The 20,423-nt window shown below is 34.5% G+C and overlaps 1 protein-coding gene across 24 annotated transcripts in view; it reads left to right on the forward strand.

Moving 5' to 3' along the window:
- The window catches only part of WNK1 (WNK lysine deficient protein kinase 1), a 150,097-nt gene that overhangs the window by 42,424 nt on the left and 87,250 nt on the right, over positions 1 to 20,423 (forward strand). For all 24 annotated transcript variants that reach the window (XM_077871588.1, XM_077871565.1, XM_077871568.1 and 21 more), the window contains exon 2: positions 19,978 to 20,150. In XM_077871588.1, coding sequence (XP_077727714.1) covers positions 19,978 to 20,150 — 173 coding nt within the window. The remainder of the gene's footprint in view (positions 1 to 19,977; positions 20,151 to 20,423) is intronic.

The raw sequence follows: 20,423 nt of genomic DNA on the forward strand, positions 1-20,423 counted from the left end.
CCAGAGAAAACTTTCAGAATTCTCTATGCCCCTGTTCTGGACTTGATCTTTCTATATTCTCTTTAAGTATACTGCACAACTGTCTTGTTTGTTTGCTTGTTTTCTTTCATGGATTGAATCTACTATCTCCTGTTTCCTGAATCCCTTGTGTCCCCTCCCCACCACTTTTTGAAAATTTAATTTGTGAAAACGTCATAAGCCTATTGCTAATAAGAAAGTATGCATGTATGGTAAACTTTGAGTGCTTCCATATATGAAATACTTCTCCTTTTTTTTTTTTAATTCTGGATTTATTTAGGATTCTGTTTATATTATTTTCTTTCCACAGTTCTGCTGTTAATCCCTTCCTATCCCCTAAATACTTTTTTTTTTTAAAGATTTTATTTATTTATTCATGAGAGACACAGAGAGAGAGAGAGAGAGAGAGAGGCAGAGACACAGGCAGAGGGAGAAGCAGGCTCCATGCAGGGAGCTCGACGTGGGACTTGATCCCGGGACTCTAGGATCATACCCTGGGCCAAAGGCAGACGCTAAACCCCTGAGCCACCCAGGTGTCCCTCCCCTAAATTCTTTTGGTTTTGGAAAGTTGTCTTACAGAAATGGGTCTCTCTTTTTTTTTTTTTTTTTCATTTTCACTACCATCCATTGTGTTTGGTTGTTAACAGCCCTTGTATGTTTTTTTTTTTTTTCCTTGTATGTTTTTATGCTTTGGGAAATGTTTTCATTCTTGGATAATTTCCACTCTTCTATTTTTCCTGTTTTCTGTTTGTTTGTTTGTTTGTTTGTTTGTTTTTCTGGGGCATATTTATTTATATGTTGAAACTCTTGCAGACTGTACTCTCCCCTACTTGCACCTCCCCAGCTTCGCCCCCAACCTTTTTGTCTGCCTTTTTTTTTTTTCTTTTTTTTTTTGGTTTGGCATTATTCTTGCATGCTTTTATCGAATTTTTCTTTTGGTGAGCATATCTTTAATTTCTGTGAGTTCCTTCTGGTCCCTCCCTCCCCCCCCCCCCCATCATTTTCTGTGATTGTTTTATAGTCCTAATATTTTTAAGGTACTCTATAAATTTTTTAAAGAAATTATGAAAATGAATATTTATGTGTAATGAGAAATCACAACAAATTACAAACTTAAAAAAGCTAATACCAAAAATATCACAAAATACAGAAAAAAATTTATTAACTTCCATACTTAGCTCTAAATCCTTTTCTCCCCCTGCATTTTTGGGCTTCATTCTCTTTGATCACATTTTTATTTGGCAAAGAATTTGTGATACAATACCACAAGATCATTCAGCTTTTCTCTAGCATTCAAGTTTCTTGCTACATTGTTTCCGTTTTTCCATTTCACTCGTAGTAATATTTTTTGTGATTAAAAATATAACATAAAGCTTACCATTTCAATATTTTTATATGTACAATTCAGTGGTTTTAAATACATTCACAATATTTGAAACCCTTACCATTACCAATTTCCAGAACTTTTCATTATCCCAAACAGAAACTCTGTATTCATTAAACAAAAGATTTGTTTATTTGTTTTGGTTTACTCTAGTTCCTGAATTTGTTTTGTTTTTTTGTTAATCCTGCTTTTTCTCTTCCTTTTTGGCTGGCAGGGTGTGGAATTTTTCCTTTACAGATTCTCTCAAGTGTGGTGATTGTCTGTTGATATTTAAGAATAAGGCTTACTGTGAGCTCTGAAAATGGGTGGACTTTTTAACTGTCACTCTCCCAGAACAGTCAGGGAGCTCCTAAAATGGTAGAACTACCGGTAATGGGTTTTGTTTAGGGGTACCAACTTCTACTTTAATTGCTCCACTAGTTGCTTTAATTTCTTTAGAATAAACCTTAATTTTTTTCCTACCACCCAAAGGTAAGCTCTTGACTGAGCATTTTGCTGAGTACAGGAAGGGAAGGGGCATTGATTAGTCTGCCTTACAATTTTTTTTTTTTTTTAAATTCAATATTTCATTTCTGCTTTACTGAGCCTCATCATTTTTCAGGAAAAGATTGCCTCCCTTTTTAGGTGCCTTCTATATTCTAGAATAATGTTACTTCTTGGTTCAGAATGTCAGTGTTTGGGATCCCTGGGTGGCTCAGCAGTTTAGCGCCTGCCTTCAGCGCAGGGCGTGATCCTGGAGACCCGGGATCGAGTCCCACATTGGGCTCCCTGTATGGAGCCTTCTTCTCCCTCTGCCTGTGTCTCTGCCTCTCTCTTTGTCTCTTATGAATAAATAAATAAATAAAATCTTTAAAAAAATGTCAGTGTTTGCCAGACATCTTCTGCTGAAACTCCCCTCCATCTTTTATCGTTTTGCATTTAGTATTTATTTCTTGAGCTTCCTTGGGTTACTATGTTAATGGGGTCTGGAGGGAAAGTAAGATAAGATGTTTATTCTACCATTTCAGTTGGAAACTCCTGCCAACTTCTAAAATGATGTTAATCACCTTTTTATATGGAGTGACAAGCTTGTTCCTTGGTGTTAGTTGGGTTATTTGGTTAGCAGAACTTAAAAACTGGTGTATAGGGGTGGGGAAGTTTTAAAATGATGGCTAACAATTGCAAAGACAGGCTTTCTTATTTTTCTCATGAAAATAATCATGAAATCAAGAATGAATGAAAACTCCTAATATTAATAGAAATGAAAATTGATAAACATAAAGACAGAAGTGGGAATAAGTATTAATAATAAGGCAGATTCAGCCAGATAGAGGAATACTATGTAGATTTCAGCACATGGAATTTATATTGACTGTTTTTTGAAATGAAGATCACCACAGGCAGAGAAAAAAAAAAATCCTTATCTATCCCTATTATTTGTTAAAAAGTCTGACCTGGGGCCTGAGCTAACCACAAAGTTAATCCACCATCAACTTCACCCACTGTTCCATGAGATGAACTGACTGTCTTTTTGTGTCTTTTTCAGTGTCGTTAGTGTGTGCCCCTCACAAATTTTCTGTATGAAAGCATATCAGTAAATGAGGTGGTAGGGAGAGAGGAATACTTGGTGGTAATTCTGTTGTACATGTAGTGTATTGGGGATTGTTATCCAAAGTATGGTGTATATACTTCTAGACATAAGAGATATTTTCAGGTGATATATGAAAGAAAAACATTTTAATTCTTAAAATTTTTTAAGGGGGAAGTGGGGCAGAAAGAGAGAGAAAATCTTAAGCAGGCTCCCTGCTCAGTGCAGTCTGATTCTGGTGCTTTTGTTGCAGCTCAGTTGCACAATCTTGAGATCATGACCTAAGCCAAAAGCAAGAGTATGACACTTAATCAACTGAGCCACCTAGGCACCCCACTTATAAATTTGTTTTAATCACCAGCAATGCAATACTAATTGATTAAGAGGATGCCAAATTAGGTATTAAATAAAGTGATACATTGTAAATAAAAATATCAAGTAAATATTATAGCTAGTATTGGTTTTGGAAAAATACCGTGAAAATGATAGGCAAATGACAGAAGTTTGAGAAACATCTCCACTAGTTAAAAGCTTACTAGGAACTGGTAATGGTATTGCTATTTATGTATATCACAATATGAATATGAGAAGGGAATTTGACTACTTCTTCTGTTACATGTGTAACAGACCATAAACTCTGGAACATCTGTGCTGTCCCTTTTATTCCCATGACTTACCCATTCCTAAAGGACCAATAATTGATAGACTAGAATAAAACTTTCCTGAGTTTTGAAAAAGAAGTTCTTTGTACACAGGAAGAACTCCCTTCTTTAAAACAAAACAAAACAAAACAAGAAAAGAGACCTACATCTTAGGCACATTCTAGTAAAATAATTGAACTATAAAGTATGGGGAAAGGGCAACTTCTAAATATCCATGTAGAGCAGTGCTATTATTTATTAAAGATCTAAAATCAGATTCTTCACTCCAATATTAGGTGCTAGAAGACCATGGCATCAACTTTGTTAAAGGGACTAGAGTATTAAAGCAAGAATTAGGGTATCAAAGATTGAATTCATTTTATAATGACTGACAATATATATGAAATGGCTAAAATTGTAAACATGACTATACAGGAAATATAAATGCCATGTGACCAGCATAATTTTATTTTTAAATAAAATTAACCTGGCATCAAAAAGGAAGCCATAATCAATCAATCTTTAGATTACTTTAACAACTAAGAAGTAGGTAAGGAAGGTGGTAAACATGTTTTGAATTCAAATGTAAGATACTCCAAAGATCCTGATCCTAGATATAAGTTAAAGAATGTTGTTGGACAACTTAAAAAGTAAGCACTAGTAGAATTAAATAAGGTATCTTCTAAACCACTGGGAGAAAAATGAAAATAATTCCATCCTGTGTTAGGTTGAATTATATGATATAGCCTGTACTCAACCATGAGTACAGGTACAGGTTGTACTGTACAGTACAACCATGAATTATATGATATAGCCTGTACATCACCCATGATGACTGACAAAAGACAATTTTATTTGGTTCAATTTTATAATATGGTTAATTATATTTCAATATATATTATATACTTGAAGGATGGCCTTCTCTGTTGGGATAGGAAATTAGTTCATTAAAAAGATCACAAGCAGGGGCAGCCCCGGTGGCGCAGCAGTTTAGCGCCGCCTGCAGCCCAGGGCGTGATCCTGGAGACCCTGGATCGAGTCCCACGTCAGGCTCTCTGCATGGAGCTTGCTTCTCTCTCTGTGTCTCTGCCTCTCTCTCTCTCTCTGCATCTCTATGAATAAATAAATAAAATCATAAAAAAAAAAAATCACAAGCAAAAAAGCCAGGAAGAAGTTCAGAAATAGCATTTATATAAAAGTCAAAACATATAAAGCAGTATCATTCATGAATGTGTACATATGTTGTAAAATTGTTAAAATATACAGTAGAGTGACAAATTTCAGACAGTGGTATAGGTATGGGGAGGAAGAGAAGGAAATGACATTTTTATTTCATATAAAATAATCTAAAACAAATATGGCAAAATATGAAGATGTGACAAAAACAGGGCATATATATATACACACACACATATACTACATTTCTCTATGCCGAAAAAGTTCATCTAAGGTTTCAAAATATTTAAATTCCCCACATACCCACTGATCATACTGTAACTGATTTTTTAAAAAGGTATGTTAAAACCAATTCATTGGGTGAAATGACACTTGGTTTAGGTTTTAATAATAATGAAAACTAGTCTAGTTCCTAGTTAAACTTATCAAGAGGTCAGTATTGAGGTAGAATTAATTCCTTGCCTTGAAAATAAGAAAATGTGAGATTTGTAACTTATCTTTTTTCTTATTTAGAGAGTTGATAAGATAACTAGTAGGCATTTTTCTCTTAAGTGTAAAAGGATCATATACAGTATCTCATATTTATTTCAAGATATTCATCTAGTATATATCCTAATGTAGGAAGTAGAACATTATCTATAACTTTGAAGCTTTCCGTGTGATTCTCCCCAGTGGCATCCCCTGGCCTCCCCTGTCCTGAATTTTGCATTTCATTTTCTTAAGCATTAAGAGCAGAGTTCCTCAAAATCTAGAAATCTTAATAGACTTTTTTGTTTAGGTGGTAAAATATACATAACATTGATTTACAAAAATGTAACACTTTGTAAGTGTATATGAGTTCAGTGATATTAATTATACTCTTAGCGACGTACATTCATCACCACCATCCATATCTAGAACTTTTCTTCATCCCAAACTGAAAATCTAAATTCATTAAACATTTACTTACCATTCTACCCTTCCCCCAACCTCTTGTAACCTCTTTTCTACTCTTTGTCTCTGAATTTGTCTATTCTACGTACCTCATAGAAATGGAATCATACAATATTTGTCCTTTTACATCTTGGATTATTTTACTTAGTATAATGTCCTTATGGTTCATCCATGTCATAACATGTGTCAGAATTTCCTTTTAAAGGCTGAATAGTATTCTGCTGTACATATTTGCCATGTTTTGTTTTCCATTCATCTGTTGATAGGCACTTGCGTTGTTTTTACCCATGGCTGTTGCGAATAAAGTCCCTGCTCTTAATGCTTTTGGATATATGGGAGGAGTGGACCTACTGGGTCGTACGTAATTCTGTGTTTAGTTTTTTGGAGAAGTGCCATACTGTTTTTCCATAGTGGTTATATCATTTTACATTCCTACCAGTATTGCACAAGGGTGCCAATTACTCTGTATCCTTGGTAACATTGTTTTGTTTTGTTAAAGATTTTATTTACTTATTTGAAAGCAAGAGAAAGTGAGAGAGCAAGCCCAGAGGGAAAGGGAGAAGCAGACTCCCTATTGAGCAGGGAACCTGATTCTGGTTCAGGACCCTGGGATTAGGACTTGAGCCAAAGGCAGAGGCTTAACTGACAGCCACCCAGGTGCCTCTGTTTGTTTGTTTGTTTGTTTGTTTGTTTTTTTAATAGTCAACCTAATGCATTTAAAGTGGTATCTCATTGTCAGATGTGTTTTAAAGGAAAAAGCAATATTACCCTTAATATTACTTAATTATTGAAATGTTACATATGTGAATAGACAACAAAATACACAATTCTTGTGCTTTTAGGTTATACCCAACTATAAAATAAAACACACTTTGGATTTAAATGCAAATTAACTAAAACCAAATTAGTGTTTACTTCGTAGTCTGAATCAAATTGTTGCAGTTAGTCTTCTTTTATAAGTAAGTTAGTCTTAAAAGAATGTCTTTTTCAGTTACAAATTATAACTGCAGCAATTTTATCTTTAAATAGTAAAGGAATTTAGAGTAAATAGTTGACAGGAAATTAGCTGACATTATGACATGCCAATCTATCTGCAGCCAAAATCTTTTAGCAAAATTAGCAATACATGGGATTTATAAATTGCCACTTAGCTTATCATTTGATTGCTAATGTAATTAAAAAAAAATAAACTTCCTCGTGAAATCTTTTGGTCAACTAGTTGAGTCAGAATATACATATATAAATTTGTATTTAATTGTCTAAGAGCATAGAATTCTTTTACCAATTCCTGATATGTCTGTAGTCCCAAATTAAGGAAATGGGAGATGACTTCTGATGACTTTCTCATCAGTCTCTTACGCTGCAGTGTAAAATGGCCAAATGTGAATTATATTCAGGAATTCGTATGTGATAATAAATCCCTGTGAATGGAGTAGCTGCCATAAAAATAATGTTCTTAGGGTGCCTGGGTGGCTCAGTCAGTTAAGCATCTGACTCCTGGTTTCGAGTAGTGATCTCATGGGTGGCAAGATTGAGCTATGTGCTCAGCAGGAGTTTGCTTGAAAGATTCTTTCCCTCTGTTCCTCCACACCAGGTGTTCACATTTTCTTTCTCTATCTCTCTCTCTCTCCTTCCAATAAATAAATCTTTTAAAAATGTTCTTTGTGTAATTATTGTCATAGTTTTGAAAACTTGCATGCAGTATGTTAAATTCTCAAAATAATTCTTAGTCAAGAAAGATGATGTTTCCATTTTACAGGCAAGGAAAATAAGACTCATGTCAATTACTTTAGTTATAGGAGTACAAAAGAAGAGATGAACATGGCGTGTGAGAATGTAGGAATCCTTCCTATATGTGGTTGGGTTATTTTGGAAAGTGTTGGGGAAAAAAGGATGAATCTGAATGGCTTTTGAATTTGGATTTTAATGTAATAGAGTACTTTTCAAACATACTGAGCGTAAGAGGTCCTTTCCCTGGTGATTGGTTTTACGGTAATGCCCCTAGAACACTTAGTTGACAGATGCCCCAGAAAATTCTTAGCGTTGGGCAAAGTTGGCTAATTTTACACTCACTATTTTTGAGCAAGGGAGTTGGCATGATAAAATTAGTGTTTTGGTGAACATCTGCCATTAAAAGGATAGATTGATGTAGGAAAAGTTTAATAGTTGTTTTGATATGAATTAGTTGTATGTTTTACTAGTGTGCAGCAGTGGAAATGAGATATGAAGAATGATGGAATTATGGAATTATAAGGATCAAAAAAGTTTCAGCCTATTGCCTGGGAAGACAAAGAGAAATTGGGAAATTGAAATTGATAATGAGCTAATTTATGGAAGAAACTTTGTAGGGTTGGAGATATATTGAGTCTTGGGTCATAAACTGTGCACTAGACCTTTGTAAATAGTAATTTGAATTCCAGAATTAGTAAAGCATTACATTAAAATACACCCTACTGAACATGAACATAAAACTTCATTAAGGCAGGTGCACTTGTGCAAATTGGGCTTTTAGTTTTTTGTTTTTTTTTTTCTTTACTCTTCACATCTTACTGTTTTCTGTATTTCTGGGACTCCTTGTAAAGTGGAAATATTTATTCCCTGTCCCCCAAGTGGATATGAGAAGGGAGGGGTTAAGATTGAGCTGATAAGGAGGGGATCCCAGAAGAAGTGATACACAAGTATTTAATATGAATGAGTATATACTCAGAATCCTCGTGTGTGTGTGTGTGTGTGTGTGTGTGTTGTCTTCCCTCTTTTAGGAGGTTTTTAAAAGTTTTACTTCGGTCTTATTTCCTTAGATTATGCCTATTGAAAAGCTAATGCATTGTGTTCTTATGTACTGGACTTAATTTTATTGATTTTCCTCCTGGACTAAATGAGACCAGTTTTGGGAATAAAGCTCAGGGAATTCTTTGATGAGATTCTTGCTTTGCAATGTGCAGCTATGGCATGTAGCTTTCCTGTGGTGGCGGATTCTTAACAGGATGATCTACTGAGTTTCAGTGCTAATAACTCCGTGGGGAGTTTTCAGTTATATGTTGTTGTTGTTGTTGTTGTTTAAGATTTTTATTTATTCATTAGAGACACACACAGAGAGAGAGGCACAGACAGAGACAGAGGGAGAAGCAGGCTCCATGCAGGAAGCCTGACCTGGGACTCTATCCCAGGTCTCCAGGATCACGCCCTGGGCCGAAGATGGCGCTAAACCACTGATGCCCCAGTTATATATTGTTGATCTCACCTTTGGCAACCCTTCATTCCCCATTCAAAAAACTTTGGAAACTTTTTCATAGCCACTGCAGGGTATTATTTGTCTCTGAAGTATAAAATTTCCTTATAATGAACGAGAATTTTTTTTTATCTTTCTGTCCACATTCAGCGTCCCTTCTTTGTCCCCTTCTCAACTCTTTTTGCTTTCTTTAGAAAGTTTTTGTATAAGGCTCTACCTGTAACAGTTGGGGTTTAGCTCTCTCAGTTCATTGCCTTCACATTCAAATGAATCGAATCTATTTCAGTAAAAACTTTTGAATTTATGTGGATGGCTAAGTAGTGTTCTGAGTTTTGCTATTATAGTGGATATTGCAAGTCATTTAGTGAAAATTGCTATTTTTTAATAGGATTGAATGTGTTTACTTTCATTTTGTGGTTTAGCTATTTATAAGTATCTGCTATATTTGTAGCATTAACATAAAGCTTTCTATTTGTGCCAGGTTCTAGATATGTTTGAATTATTTGGCTTTTGTGCCTGCCCCCCTCCCCCTACAAGGAGATGGGTGGAGAGAATCTCTTAGACTCCAGATTTACATATTTGTGGCCCAGACTGGGGATGAATTGGAGGATGCTTAAGGATAGAACTATATAAATTAGTCTGGTTTGAGAAAGCACTCTTGATTTTTGTTTAAGTAGATCATTTTTTTCTTGCTGCTTTGAAACAGAGAACCTTTTTGTAAATAAATGAAATGCAAATAAAAATGAGCCACAATGGGAAGAAGGGTCTGATTGGGAGTTAGAAAAACCAGGGCTTTTTTGGTTTTGTTTTTTACTATTCTTTTCATGACCGTTTTTTTCTTCTTTGGTCCCCAAAACTGGTACTCAACTCTTTCAAAATAGTTCTTAAAAGACTGTGGAGGGGGGTGGCTGGGTGGCTCAGTGGGTTAAGCATCTGCCTTTGGCTCAGGTCTTGATCCTGGAGCCCCACAGCACCCCCTCTCCCCCACCTCTGCTCCACAGGGAGTCTGCTTCTCCCTCTGCGCACCCCCCCAACTTCCTGCTTGTGTTTTCTGCTCTCTCTCAAATAAATAAATAAAATCTTTGAAAACAAAACAGACTCAATGGAGAAGCAGGTGACACAGTTCATTTTAAAAATAATCCTTCTACCCTCCCTCGCCCCAGTAATTATCACATATATTGACCTACTGAGTAAAATTAAACTCTTCTCTATGGGACAGACCCAATTCCATTCTAAGGGTACCTGATAGAAGGCCATAAAGAAATTTGTAGTAGAAATTTACTCTGTAGATTTGGCCACTTAAAATCCAGGTTTAATTTTCATATTGTAAAAAAAAAAAAAAAAAAAAAAAAATTCATATTGTATTTCAAAACACCTTAACGGCCCTATTAGTCATTTTTGTTGTTATAACATTTAAGAGTTTTTGCATGAGAACTATTTTCCTTCTAGTTATTTTCCCACCTTTCCCCAGGCCTTCAATCTCCATTCTGAAATTTTCAAGAAAAGAATACAAGTTACCTATACAGCTTAAAAAGCAAAATATTTTAGTGTAGAAGTATATTTAGAAGTACAAAATACTTTTATCATCTTGGAATTATTATTAGACTATGTAGACCTATAAGTGATATGTCAAACTTAATTACTTATATGATTCCTTTCTTTCAAAATACAGAATAGTTGGTTTTTTGTTTGTTTGTTTGAATTACTTCTTTACTCAATGGTAACTGAAACCCATGCTGCACTGGAAAGTTTCAAACTGCTTTCTACCTAAAGACAAGTTTTTATTTCTTTATCCCAAAACCCACAATTAAGTGTCACTTTAAAAGATGTAGTAGATGCCCAGGTCTTTGCTAAGTCAGTGTGGTGCAAAAAAATGATAAGGAGGGAGGACTCCAATATTGACCTAAAATATTTTAATCACAGAATTCCAGGCACTTCTCTCCACCCATATTTTGATATGTCTGTGGTCTTAATTTAGCAGTAAAACTTTGAATATTGCTAAAAATAAAATGCTGTAGAAGCTTGAATGCTAATAAGACTTGAGAACCAGATATTTTGGGGGTACAGATGTTAGCCAATAAAATTAATTAATGAGGGGATCCTTGGGTGGCTCAGCAATCTAGCACCTGCCTTTGGCCCAGAGGGTGATCCTGGAGTCCCGGGATTGAGTCCTGCATCAGGCTCCCTGCGTGGAGCCTGCTTCTTCCTCTGCCTGTGTCTCTGCCACTCTCTGTGTGTGTCTCTCATGAATAAATAAATAAAATCTTTAAAAATAATAATAAAATAGCTTCTTAAAAGAAGCAAACGAAGGGATTCCTGGGTGGCTCAGCGGTTTGGCGGCTACCTTTGGCCCAGGGTGCAATCCTGGAGTCCTGGGATCGAGTCCTACGTCGGGCTCTGGCATGGAGCCTGCTTCTCTCTCCTCCTGTGTCTCTGCCTCTCTCTCTCTCTTTGTCTATCATAAATAAAGAAAGAAATCTTAACAACAACAACAAAAAAACAGCAAACGATGATGTACAAATTGCTGTAAGGCCATTGTACCAAATATTAACATTATGTTTTTTACCCAAGAAGAAATTGCATCAGCAAATAATCTACTGAGTACTGTTATTTGAATGGTACTGAGATGGACGATTGTTTTAGTTGTTGACCAGCTCCCCACCTCCACCCCTCAGCAGCCTGGAACTATGCATATTATGGGAGGTCATGTGACAGTGATCCTTGATTTTGTTCATTTAGCCTGTCCAAACAATTTTATGTAGGTGGAAAGAAATGAATGAAATGAATAGAGTGGGTTAGCTGCATCAGCTCTAGTTTACACTGAAGGTAATGAATGGTAGTGTATGTACCAAGCCCCCAGGAATATCCAGCTTGGTAATGGTGGTGAGAAGTTACTAAAAAGCAGTAGAGTAGCTCATCTGTTCTAAATCTCATTTGATTATTTAAAAATTTTATCATTGTCATCCTGAATATTTGATTGACGGTAATATTTAAATAATATATATTCCTCTTACTTGGCCTTCAATTATAATTTAGTAAAAGTGACTAGTTCTTTTCAGTGATCCCTAGTTAATAGAAATAACATGGTTGATGTTGAACATGAGAACATTGTTTTAGAAGCTTCACAAAAAATCTAAGATACTTGTTCTAGTATAATAAGTGAAACATGAGCTTTGAATCAAATCTTCATTGAATTCTTGGTTCTGCTTTTCCTGTGAACTTAAGGGATATGTTAAATTTTTTTCTCAATCTGCTTATCTGTTAAAGTCATATTACCTAATAAGTCACAAGGTTTTTCTGAGAATTAATGAGAACAGAATAATCAACCAGCTATAAAGTAGCAAACAATTGGCAAGTATTTTTAAAACCCTGTTACTGGTCTGTGTGCTTGTTGGTTTTGATATATTTTACTATTGTCTTTAAAAAATTTAGGGGTGCTAAAATAATATCGTTCTGAGATATTTTATGAATTGCTCCTAGATTAAAAAATAGAAGACTTAGTTATAGGTAGACCAAGTTGACAAATTATTGAAAGAAGCACCAGATTACTTATTTGGGTTTTTTCCCCCACTAGTTGATAATCTATATTCATGTAATTTTATATTTCCAATTTTAAAGATTTTCTCAGACCTCTTTAAATAAATCACCAGTAATTTTCAGGGAGGAAAAAAATTTACAGATATCTAAAATACCCTCTATTACAATATAGATGACTTGTAGGCAAAATTAGATAAAAGTATTTTGATAGAATTTTAAGATTTGGCAGATTTATTGTGTTCACAAGGAAAATTGGTTCTAGTTTTTTTTGGTGAGGAAGAAATCCCTGTTTGAGGTCCCCCCCTCCTTTTTTTGTACTTTGCTATAAATAAGTAGTTGGCACCTTTTACAATGAGCTTTTACAAATTATTTTAAAAAATGAAAATGGCAGCGGCAGTCATTATATTAGACTTACTGAGAATCAGAGGCCCAATTTCAATTCTTACCTTTCTTTTAAGTCATTGAAATTTATTTTATTCCTGGGGAAATGCTAACTGCTTGTTAAGGATATATGTGTACTTTTTTTTTTCTTGGCAAGCACTTCCATGGATTCATTCAATACATGGCTATTGAGTAAGTCATTATGCGAGATTGTCAAATGCTAAAGATAGAACACTGAAAAAAGCAGTTTGTCACTGCTTTTAGAATAAGTCTCAATGTAAAATGACTACTGATTAAGTACTATACAAGAGGCATATACATAGTTTGTAAAAGGTGTGTGTGTAGGGGGTATGATGACCTAGAGTAAGGGACAGTCAGGGGAGGTGTCCCTGAGGAAATGACTTAAATTGATCTTTGAAAGATGGTCGGGCATTAACTAGGCAAAAAAGATTGATCGAAGGCTGTCTTAGATATAGAGGAAACAATGTATGAAAGACCTGTATGGGAAGAAGCATAATATGCTTGAGAATGGGAAAGTTTAGAGTGATAAGAAATTAGGCTTGAAGAGTAGGCAAGGACCATAAATTTTGGGACCTCATAGGTCACAGTGATTTTCTCCATTGTCCTAAAAGCTGTAGAAAGTTATTTAGCAGTTTAATCAGGATTATGATGTAAAATATTTCATTGGATCTAAAACTCCAATAGCATGACACATTCTAATTTCAGGTATATTAAAAATGTGAAAAAGGATATTTCTCAAAATTATGTAGACATACTTCAGAATTGATTAAATTGGCACTAAAAACATTCTGGCTGTATATGGACAAAATGGAAAAGAGATTATATAAGGTTAAGATTAGATTTGGGAAACAACTTCATAGGTTATTATAGGATTCAGAGGAGATCATGATGGCTTGAAATAAGAGTGGTAGTAGAGAAAGACATAAGTGAATTACTTTGAGTGAATTTCAACAGAAAATTTACCAAGCTTTGTGTGCTTTAAAACATTATTGAAAACTCTGAATTATAGATAGAAGAGTCTTTAGATTTTTTTTTTTTTAAGATTTTATTTATTTATTCATGACAGAGAGAGAGACAGGCAGAGGGAGAAGCAGGTTCCATGCAGGGAGCCTGACATGGGACTTGATCCCAGGTCTCCAGGATCATACCCCAGGCTGAAGACGGCGCTAAACTGCTGGGGCACCGGGGCTGCCCGAGTCTTTAGATTTTAAATACAATTTAAGTAACAAAGTAGAATGATTTTTGTTAATGTCCTATTTTACATCTAGTAACAATTTTGATCTAAAATTACATATCAGTTGAGAGAAAACACTGCCCAATTGAAGGTTCAGTGTGTATTTTAAACTAAAGATTTTGTGAAAACCCTTTACAGAGGATTATTCAGACTTAAAATTAACTTTCTATTTGTACAACAGTGATCATATTTATGTAATTTATATTTAAACTATTACTCTTAAGCATTATTCTCCCTTATCCTGTATAGTGTATATTCATTCTAAGTTTCTGCTTCAGTGGTCTACTGTAAGTGATAGATTTTCCAGCAGTTTTAAACTGTTGGTGAATAAAATTTAAATAAAACGTTTTAGTTTCAGAGTTCACTGTTATTAGAGTTTTGAGTCTCCTTGCCCCTAATCTATTTCTTCTATTCAAGTATTACATGACCGGAACTATGGGTACTTTCATGCCCATGATATCACTTAATCCTTAGAGTATCCTGCTGATAGAGGTTCTTCTCTTCTTACATGGTTAACTCTAGCTTGTGCACACTCAAATACACAGAATTGGGTCTTTTGTGATATGTTCTCAGAGTACCCAGTTTTTTCCTCTTTATCATAATAAAATTAATGCCTTTGCCTCTTAATCCTTGAAAGTCTATGGTAGCAGAACTTTTTCTCTGATATTCATCATATCCTGTTGTCTGATAGAGGGTACCCAAATATCTGTTAAAATTAAGCAAACATTCAGTGCAGTCAGTTAAGTGTTGGACTCTTGGTTTTGGCTCAGATTGTGATCTTAGGGTCCTGGGATTGAGCCCTGCATTGGGCTCTGTACTCAGCATGGAGTATGCTTAAACCTCTCTCCTCTTCTCTCCATAAATAAATCTTTAAAAAGATAAAAAAGTGGGATCCCTGGGTGGCTCAGTGGTTTAGCGCCTTTGGCCCAGGGTGTGATCTTGGGGTCCCGGGATCGAGTCCCACATTGGGCTCCCTGCATAGAGCCTGCTTCTCCCTCTGCCTGTGTCTCTGCCTCTCTCTCTCTCTCTCTCTCTCTCTCTCTCTGTGACTATCATAAATAAATAAAAATTAAAAAAAAAAGAAAAATAAAAACCTTTCTTTTTAAGCATGATTAACCTTGTAAGAATGTAAGAATAATCCTTCTAAGGTCTAAAAACTAAGAAGAAACAAAAAAACCAGAGTGGGAGAAGTGTGAACTGACGCAAGGACTTTTCTGGGACAGTTACCAATCTTGTTAATAACTAAGAGGCATGGTTTTATCATCTAATGATAGATGAAGTCTTAAACCCAAGCAGGTAAGTGGAATCGAGATGCAATAAAGTTGTTCCTTAAAGAGACCTATACCTTTTTTTTTTCCTCAAAGATTTTGTTTATTTATTCATGAGAGAGACAGAGAGAGACAGAGAGAGAGAGAGAGAGGCAGAGACACAGGCAGAGGGAGAAGAGAGAGAGAGAGAGAGAGAGGCAGAGACACAGGCAGAGGGAGAAGCAGGCTCCATACAGGGAACCCGGAGACCTATACCTTTAATGAAAATACAGGCTAAAGAGAAATTCTGTTTCTAAGACAAGAAAAGACAAGCTTCTTCAGGTCAGGTGAAAGAAAAGTTGACCCTGGAAGTTTATAAACAAGGACCTGTATTCACACAGATGATTATGGTTTTGAACTGATCGCATAGAGTTTGATTTTAAACTGATTGCATGGAATTGGAACTGATTGCATGGAGTTAATGACCAAGGCTAGTAACATTCCTAGGGCACTAGGCCTAAACAAACTCCAGGCCATCTACAGGAATATACCTGTAACTGAAGATATTCCAACAGACAAATCAAAGTTTAAGATAACCATTTTATTCAGTATTGTAAATCACATGAAGAAACAAACCACCACAGGTAAAACAAAGCAATAGGTACAATTAGAGCCCCAGTAACTCAGAGAAGAGTGGTATTGAATTGAGCCTTTAAAGTAAGTTATTTAAAAATATAAAATAGTTAAATATAAAAGAGTTAAAGGGCTAATAATGTCAAGTTAGTGTTGGAGAAGGGATAGTGTATGACTGATTTAATATAGATTCAAAAAGAGATTCAAGAAATGAAAGTGCATTGTAATTAAAAACTAAATAACAAGTGCTTCTTTCCTCAGTCACCCGGTTTTAGATATTTTGACTTCGTCCTTTCACGGTCTGTTCTCTCCAGAGCAGGAACATTTTTGGAGAATAACCCAGGATACAATAGCTCTGCTGCTATGGATCTGAGTCTCGGTTGACAGGGTATATGACTTATGGTTGATTGCAGCCTCTAGTTGAGATTGGGAGTAGAAGTGACTATGGGCTATGAAAGGGGGCTTTTATGGAACTTTGAGAAGAGTCAAGCTTGTGATAATTTGGAGATGGAACAGGATTCTGGGAGAGAGGAGATTCCAAGTAAGGTACTGGGAAATCTTAAATGTTCATGAAACAGGGAATTGGAGGGAGGCTGGAAAGGGGTTCTTTGCAAATTGAGCTGCCAGTTTTCATGTCTCATTCAAAACCTATGTGTTGGAGTCCCACGTCAGGCTTGCGTGGAGCCTGCTTCTCCCTCTGCTTATGTCTCTGTCTCTGTGTCTCTCTCTCACTGTCTCTCAAGAATAAATCAATAAAAAAAAAATCTCAAAAAAAAATCCTAAAAGAAAAATAAGCTGGCCTAGAATTCTGCATCCATCTAAAAACTATCATTCAAGACTGATTAGAAGTAAACATTTCAAACAACCTAGGATTATACCACTAATGGAACATTTACTGAAAGAATTTAGAAAAATATATTTTACAAAAGAAGAAAAATTAGCCCAGATAAGAGAATAAGGAGCAAAATGGAAAGGTGAATAAAAAGATACATGGGTATATTTAAGTAAGCATAAACTGTTAAATAACAATTATAATATTATCTTAAGAAGTGATAGGATGAGAGAGAATTAAAGTAATAGAGAAAATAATGTATAAGATGGGGAGTGGTGATGAGAATAGTGTTTTTTTTTTTTTAATGGGTGTAAATTTACAATAAAAATTTAAAATATATACTGCTTGGGGAAAAAGTTGTTGAACAGATTATCTATACAGTCTCTATACCATTACAAATTATATGCATTTAATTAAAATTCTTGATAATATTCTGATAGTTTTAGTTGGTCTATGCTATAATTCCTATATTACAAAAATAATAATGTCTACATTATAAATATATATAAAATTATACATTAAAAATAAAAATCTTAAAAAAAAAAATAAAAATCTTATTGGAAAAAATAACCAAGATAATTTGGAGAATAAAGTTGAAGAAGGTGTTACAGGAAGTGGTTCTACCAAGAATGAGTTATTTTAAAACTATAATGATTAAGAAAATGTGGTATTAGTGCAGAATAGACAGACCATTGGAAGACAATATAGAATCCAGAAATAAAATCACACTTTCATGGAAAGGATGGATTTGTTCATCAGATGGTATTGGGTTATTGGTTGATATAGAATTGATATAGAATTGATATAGAATTCAATCCTTCTTGAATGCAACTAAATAAATTCCTCAGTGAATAAATTCCCAAGTGTGGCAAACAAAACAGATTTATATCTTAAAAAGGAAAAGAAAAGGTAGGGTCTCGGTGTCTGGAAAAATTACTAAAGAGATAAAGCCCACCCTACCACAGAGTAAAAGATGAAGTACAGTGAAATAAAAACATCAAAATCAAAAGACATCATAAGTAAGGTGGAGATGCAAACCACAAGTTGAGAAAACATGTTTCTAACATAAAACTAATAAAAGATTTGTATCCAGAATATACTGAGAACTTCTACAAAGGAGAAAAGTAACAAATGATATGGTTGGGCATCTCACAGAAGAAGAATCTCAAGTCTGCAAAGAAAACAAAAGTTTTTTCTTACTATTGCCTCTAAAAATATAAATTAAACAACAGGATAGGAGTTTATACCCATCAAATGGATAAAAATTAATATCTGATTATACCAATTGCTGGTGACCCTGTACAGCAATGGCAACCTTCATACAATGCTATTAAGAGAGTGTACATTGGTACAGTCCCCTTGAAAAGCAGTTTGTTGATACCTGTGAAAATTGAAGGTGCCTGTTATTTTTTATGATTCAGTTATTCTAGACATGTATCCTAAATAGATGTTAGTATTTTTTGTGCCTGTTTTGAAGGCTAGAACTAGTGTTTTTAAGTCTATATAAAATACATAGGATTATAATGAAAACTAATTAAAATAGTTCTAAAAATTTTCAGATTTGTGATATAGTATGCATTGTTAGTACATACTAATCAGATCAATTGAAAGATGTAATAACTCTGAATTTCAAAGTAATGATTAATGTAAACGATACTTTGAGATAATCTATAACCACTTCTATGTAGTGTCAAAATATCTAGGGTTGTTGGTGACAAAAATCACAAGGATTACTGAATGCTCTCAGGTATATATATTCATAAGTGATGTATGGGCTCATTTCTAGACTTCTAATGCTATTCCTTGGTATATATATCTATTCTTATGCCAATACCACACTGTTTTGATTATGATAGCTTTGTAATAATTTAAGAACCCGTGTACTAGAGATACATTTAAATGTATATCCAAAGAGATTAAATATTGTAACACCACTGCAATATTGTAGTAGCAAAAAATGGGGATCAGCCTAAAGATTAGTTAATAGATGATTTAAATGTGATATATTTAGGTATCAGCTAATAACTAACAGTGATAATGAACAAAGCCAAATTACAGTAATATGGTAGATATCTTGTAGTGTCTCCTTGTATATCATCACAGGTGACTTCAAACAATATTGAGTGAAAAAAGCAAGTTTTCAAAGAAAACATACTCTAACATTTTATGAAATTTTAACATTTTAACACAAAGTGTAAAAATCTATATGGGAGTGATGTCCAAATTTAGTCTAGTAGTTATTCAAGGATAAGTAGTGATAGAAAGGATAATCTAGCTACATAGGGGGCTTTTAATTATATCTGTGTTTTCTTTAACAGTATAATGGGCACATTATTGTATGCCTGGAATATGTTGTTAAAAATACGTATTGCATGATTTGACAGAATATTAATATGACAGAGATAGTTTCAATTTTAATATATAGAATAGTTTGTGTATATTGGATCTTGTCAAGGAAAGATCAGCAAATTAAGTGCTTTTCCCTAGTTCATCTCAGAAGTGAATTAACCTATGAAGTGTCAGGTGCTTTAAACATGTGAAAGCATATCTAGTAGATTATTTAATATAGTAAGAAAGAAAATTCTAATCAAAGATGGAACTAGAACTTATATTTAGATCCTTTTGCCTCCAAAATCATATGCCTGTTCCATGTTGTTAAATTGCATATCTAGAAATAAATGACATATTTTAGAAGTGGTAAGTTAACTGTACCCACAAAATGAGACTGTATCTGAGGCACATATTAACAGTAAAGACACTGAAATAATCTCAAGCATGACATTATAATCCAGTTTTCTTAAATATGCTTTAGCCTGTCCCACACTCATGAATGAAAGGCTGAAGAAATTATTAGTAACATTAATGTTACAGTGTTCCTGTTTCCCTTTAAACATGTACAGTTTAGTACACGTTTAGCATTTGAATTTATTTTTGTGGGTTTTTTTTCTATTTGAACTATTTTATTTTTATTTAAGTATAATTAGCATACAGTGCTATATTAGTTTCAGGTTTGCGTTATGATTCAGCAGTTCTATACATTTCTCCAGGCTCATCAAGATAAGTTACTCTTAACATTTAAATTTGACTGTGTAACTTGGTGTTCTGTTCTTTTAAACCACCTTCTGTTTGGGTTCTTGATTTTAGGATCGCAAATTAACAAAGTCTGAGAGGCAGAGATTTAAAGAAGAGGCTGAAATGTTAAAGGGCCTTCAGCATCCCAATATTGTTCGATTCTATGATTCCTGGGAGTCCACAGTAAAAGGAAAGAAGTGCATTGTTTTGGTGACGGAACTTATGACATCTGGAACACTTAAAACGTAAGTCTATCTATATTATAAAAGTTGACCAAGAAGTATGGAAGAACTTGAGTCGTCTTACATCATTTTTTATCAGTTTTGGTTTTGTTACCCAGTATACCAAGGAGGGAACAGCCCCTTCAATTCTTGATAGCACATTTTCCTGCCCACAAAGTCCTCTGGTGTATAAAGTGATTTGATAATTATTTAGTGGTAATATTAAAATAAAAAGTTATTACAGAGTAAACCTGGTTATTTTAAATCCTGTTGATTCGCAGTTCTGAAATTCAATGG

Source organism: Canis aureus, chromosome 25 (genome assembly GCF_053574225.1).
Source record: "Canis aureus isolate CA01 chromosome 25, VMU_Caureus_v.1.0, whole genome shotgun sequence".
NCBI lineage: Eukaryota > Metazoa > Chordata > Mammalia > Carnivora > Canidae > Canis > Canis aureus.